Source organism: Stylophora pistillata, unplaced genomic scaffold, assembly GCF_964205215.1.
Source record: "Stylophora pistillata unplaced genomic scaffold, jaStyPist1.2 SCAFFOLD_1190, whole genome shotgun sequence".
Classification (NCBI taxonomy): Eukaryota; Metazoa; Cnidaria; class Anthozoa; order Scleractinia; family Pocilloporidae; genus Stylophora; species Stylophora pistillata.
The window spans coordinates 7,931-12,205 of record NW_028290841.1 but is presented as its reverse complement, the minus strand read 5'-3'; the positions used below and the strand labels follow the sequence as shown (position 1 = coordinate 12,205).

The 4,275-nt window shown below is 40.2% G+C and overlaps 1 protein-coding gene across 2 annotated transcripts; it reads right to left on the bottom strand.

Annotated features, from left to right (window-relative positions):
* Positions 1–396: 396 nt before the first annotated feature.
* On the bottom strand, positions 397–4,013 carry LOC148715813 (uncharacterized). Of its 2 annotated transcripts, none has more exons than XM_088746480.1 (4): positions 3,895–4,013; positions 3,126–3,340; positions 927–1,221; positions 397–562 (listed from the first exon to the last, which is right to left on the bottom strand). In XM_088746480.1, the coding sequence occupies exons 1-4, from the start codon at positions 3,958–3,960 to the stop codon at positions 425–427; spliced, it is 714 nt and encodes a 237-aa protein (XP_088602606.1). In that variant the 5' UTR covers positions 3,961–4,013; the 3' UTR covers positions 397–424. The 2 variants fall into 2 exon arrangements, with proteins under 2 accessions (XP_088602606.1, XP_088602607.1); XM_088746481.1 differs by lacking the exon at positions 3,895–4,013 and adding an exon at positions 3,429–3,467 and having other exon boundaries at positions 399–562.
* Positions 4,014–4,275: the final 262 nt, after the last annotated feature.

The window sequence follows — 4,275 nt, the reverse complement described above, 5'->3', positions numbered from 1 at the left end:
ATGCCATGATGAGGTGCATGACGTCATACATGACGAGATGCGCACATTTCACTCAAAATTGTGATCTTTTTCTTTCACGCGTGTGGTGCAGTCACGCGTATTTCGTGACGTATGACGTCAGAGTAACGTCAATGACGTCACACTTGAGGAAATACGGCCATCGAAGTCACTATTGTGCTTTTTTTGTGTTTTTGTTCTGTTGTTTTTGTTTCTTTGGTCTTTTCTCTATACGCGTGTATGTCTGTGACGCGTGTTGGGTGACATTTGAAGTCGTTGTGACGTCATTAATGTCACGCTGTCAGGACGTCATGACTTATCCCCTGGGCAGACTTTCGGTACAAATAGGCAAGTTTTAGGCTAGGGTGAGGCTTAGGGTTAGGGTGGCATGCTATTTTCCAGTTGAAGGTGATGAGTTGAAGGGTTCTCATGAATATTGTCCAGTTTCGGGGGATAAGTTGAATCTACTTACCAAAAGCAAAAAGTTCCCACTTTCCTCCTTTGTAAGGCGTGGACGAAACTCCTTGATGTAATTTGCAAGAACTTTGTACAGCTCGTGGCCAGGCTAAAAAAAGAAGGACAGATCCTTTTTCAGTTGACTTCCCCTTTTTTAGAAAGCGATGGGAAAATTCTTCGCACAGTAATGAGTATGGTGTCTTTGTTCATGTGAAATCGGCAAAATCTACAATGATCCTTCATAATCGTAAGAAAATAAATAAATAACTAGCTACCCAATTCCCTTGCCGGCTGCAACTTGGCAAATGTTAACAACACATGCTGTCCATTTCTTTTTTCCCTTGAGCTGGCATAAAAACTATATGTTTGGAAAGCACATTGTTTGCAAAGACTTTGCAACTGGTACAAATGTTCTTTTCATCAGCGCCACAAGAGCGTTTCGGGCTTTCTTAAAAACTGAGTCCTTATCTCACCTGCAGAGTTAGCTCATCCCGTCCACAGGAGCTTTTGGTTTTGTAATCATTAAAGTGGAGCACAATCGAATCTTCCCTCATCACCAGCAGATTTTGTTCCTTCCGCTGTCGTGCCTCCAAGCTGTCTGGCTCTGTGACAATTCGAAGAGTTCGCATCTCAAGACCCCGGGATGGTGGAATGAAAACATACAGGCTTAAAAGGACCAAGTTGCAGCTTTCCCTGGCTTTCATGTTGACCTCCCAGCTCAATTGAAAGCGTTCGCGTTGGAGTGAGACGGCAGCCACAACCTCGTCCCTAAAAGATTGAACGACGAGGCTGACTTAGAATCGACAAAGAAAGTCCACATAATTGATAGAAAAGTCAAAAATGTTTTTCGTCCTTGTACCTATAGACACCATTCCTCTACCCCTAAGGTTCAGAGAACATCTCGAGTCAACTTTATCTCGGCTAACTAGGGTAAATAAGTCCCTCTTCATTATGGGTGATTTTCATATAAACTTATTCAATTGTGAAAGTCATCCTGAGTCCAATGATTTCTTGCTAATGCTAAACTCCTTTTCTCTTGTACCTTGCATCTCACAATCAACACGTATTACTTAAAGATCAGCAACCTTCATTGATAATATATTTGCAAATAGTCATGCTATGAATGCCATCAGTGGTAATCTAGTCTCTAATCATCTTCCTCAATTCCTGATCGTACACAATCTCAGACTGAATTATTTCAATCACAATTTCATATTTTCCTTGGACTTAAAACTAGGAAGACTGGTAGAATCTCATTCAGTGACAGGACAACATCTGTCATTACTGATGGACTAAAGAATGAAGACTGTAGTGAGATATCTGATTTCACCAATGAACTTTAAGTCAAGTATACAGATAAATGCAAGGTTCTGAAAGCTGAATGCAATCTTGACACATTTTGAACATGAATCAACTAATATAAGGACTCAAGCAAAGACTAAACAATTGGATTGAGATAAGTACACATGAAGCATATTATTCTTGAACTCAAACTGTAAGACATGCAATAATAGGTCAAATGTGACATACCAAATCCTCAGTAGAATAGGTCACTACCTTGAGGTTACATGTACTGGAGTTACTTTTTCTGTGACCAAGAGGTTCTGAGCTAGTAAGTGCTGGTCTGGACACTCTGAACTACTGAGTTAAACTAACTAACTGTACTTCTTTTATAAGGAATCGAGCAATAGCAGGAAATTCTCTAGAATTTTGAAAGTTAGGTGTGATCATTCTAAAGGAAATTTATGATGCAAATCCTGTGTGTATGATAATTTGGTTATCATAGGAAATAGTTTCTGAAGATGTAATTCTAAAATTCTAACAAAAAATATTGCAATGTCATGCACAATTGTTAGCCTGCTCACATGTAGACTATATAAAGTTTTAAACTATTATAAAAATGACTTTTCCAAACTCGGTGAAGAGAAATTTATCAATGACTTAATTTTCACGTCTAGATCTGGAATAACATCTCAAGTGATCGTTATAGATGCCAACACTAGATTCAATATTTTGCTATGATCAGATATCTCAACTTGTAAATTATCATGCACCGTGTCGAAAGCTCTCCAAACGCAAAATCAAGTGGTCTACCAAGCCCGGTATCACTAAATGCATTCTTGCCAAAATACAATACAGAGATAAGCTCTATTCCCAGATCCATAGGTGTCCACATTCAAATCCTAATCTGATGTATCTTCGTAAGAACTTCAGGAATAGTGTTGTCAAAGAAAAAAATTATAGCTAGCAAATCCGATGATTTTAAAAATGACTTTTTGTGTAATAAGATGAATATGAGAAAAACATGGTCTGGAATTAGATATCAATCATCAACATTGGTAAAGTAAAAGCTGATTACATTTCCCAGTATTCTTGAAAGTGGTAAAACTGTTGACAATCCCTGTGCTAATGCTAACATCTTTAATACTTTCTCTGTGGGAATGTAGCTAGAAAACACTGACAAAGACATTCCATGTGGGAACTGCTCTCCAACTGCTTTTCTGAAGGGCAATTTTCCTGATTCCCCTGTTACTTCAGTTCAAGTTGATTGATACATATCTCAAATGGACAATAACAAATCCATTGGTCCCTACAGTATACCAGTATCATTGCTAAAATTATTAATTTGCCAGTTTACAGGTACTGGCTCAAAAGAACAAAAGAGAACTCACCAGGGTAGCCAGCGATTTAGGGCTTCGAACTCTTCTCGCGACGAAGGCCGTTCTCTGTCGCCTTGCTTTTGAAATATCGTTGCCTGTGCTCTCAACTGACGAATCATTTGTACATCCTTGAAACCAGGACCGTGTTCCTTATGCAGAAACTTCACCGCATAAAGCAGTGAGCTCACGTGGTTTGAAATTGTCGCCGAACTGCATTGCCTCTCGTCCTAGCAACAACATTTGAGTAAATCCAGGTTATTGAAGGTCACGTACAACCAAAAAACAAGTGAGAGAAATTGGCAGAGCTGAGCTGACCGGCGAAGTAGTTCCGGCAGCCATTTTGATTCAAGAGACAAGCATTATGGTCAGCGGTCTAAGGGCGTCATGTCATATTTGTCAAGGTGTCCTTTTTGTCTCAAGCAAGCACGTGCCTCGCCGCGCGAAACGTGACGGCTGCGGGGAGACCAGTAGGGCATTGGCCGAGTTAAAAATATTGCTGACGTTGAACAAGCTGCAAACTTGCAAGACAAGAACGTCTTTTGAAAGCTGGTCAAACAAAAGCAATGAAGCCTGAAAAACTCGAATGATTTATGGGGCACAACGGTTGTATCTTGCTGCACAATTTAAGCCTGAAAATATGGCACAATTTGTGATTTTTCCTTTTCTTTTACCTTTGTTGCCGTCCTATCAGATGGCTTGAGACAGTTTTGCAGTTTTTGTCGGCAAAGTTATTTCCTAAAGGCGACAAGAAACAATTGCCAAAATTCAAATCTGCACTCACCCTGAGAAAGTTGAAATATTGTTCCATGAGACTTAGGCGGAGAAAAACATCTGGTGCTAGGTCCATTCCGAGATATCTCTTCAAAAATCCAAGGTAGCCTTGAGATGAAACAGAAAAACAGAAAATCAGGTCAGGTGTGACGCACGTGTGTGTTGCTTACTTGCTTGCGAGCGAGCGAGATATTTGAATGCGAATAAGCTAGCAAGGTAATTGACTGCGAATAATAAGTGTTCATGTAGTGACTTACACATCATGCGCTCACGCGCTTTGAGGAAAGTGGACTGCGCGACGGCTGCACTTTGTCGTTCAAGGTTCACCGCTCTAGTGAAGTAATTGGAAACAGCATCCAGAAAGACGTCCACATCGGGTGGGATATCTCGC

Bases quoted from the DNA above. Each gene is read 5' to 3' on its own strand.
- LOC148715813 (XM_088746480.1), bottom strand. From the start codon at position 3,960: ATGGACCTAGCACCAGATGTTTTTCTCCGCCTAAGTCTCATGGAACAA. The intron at 3,341-3,894 runs GTGAGTGCAGAT...TGTTGTTGCTAG, and splicing joins AATATTTCAACTTTCTCAGG to GACGAGAGGCAATGCAGTTC. The intron at 1,222-3,125 runs GTGAGTTCTCTT...TCAATCTTTTAG, and splicing joins CTAAATCGCTGGCTACCCTG to GGACGAGGTTGTGGCTGCCG.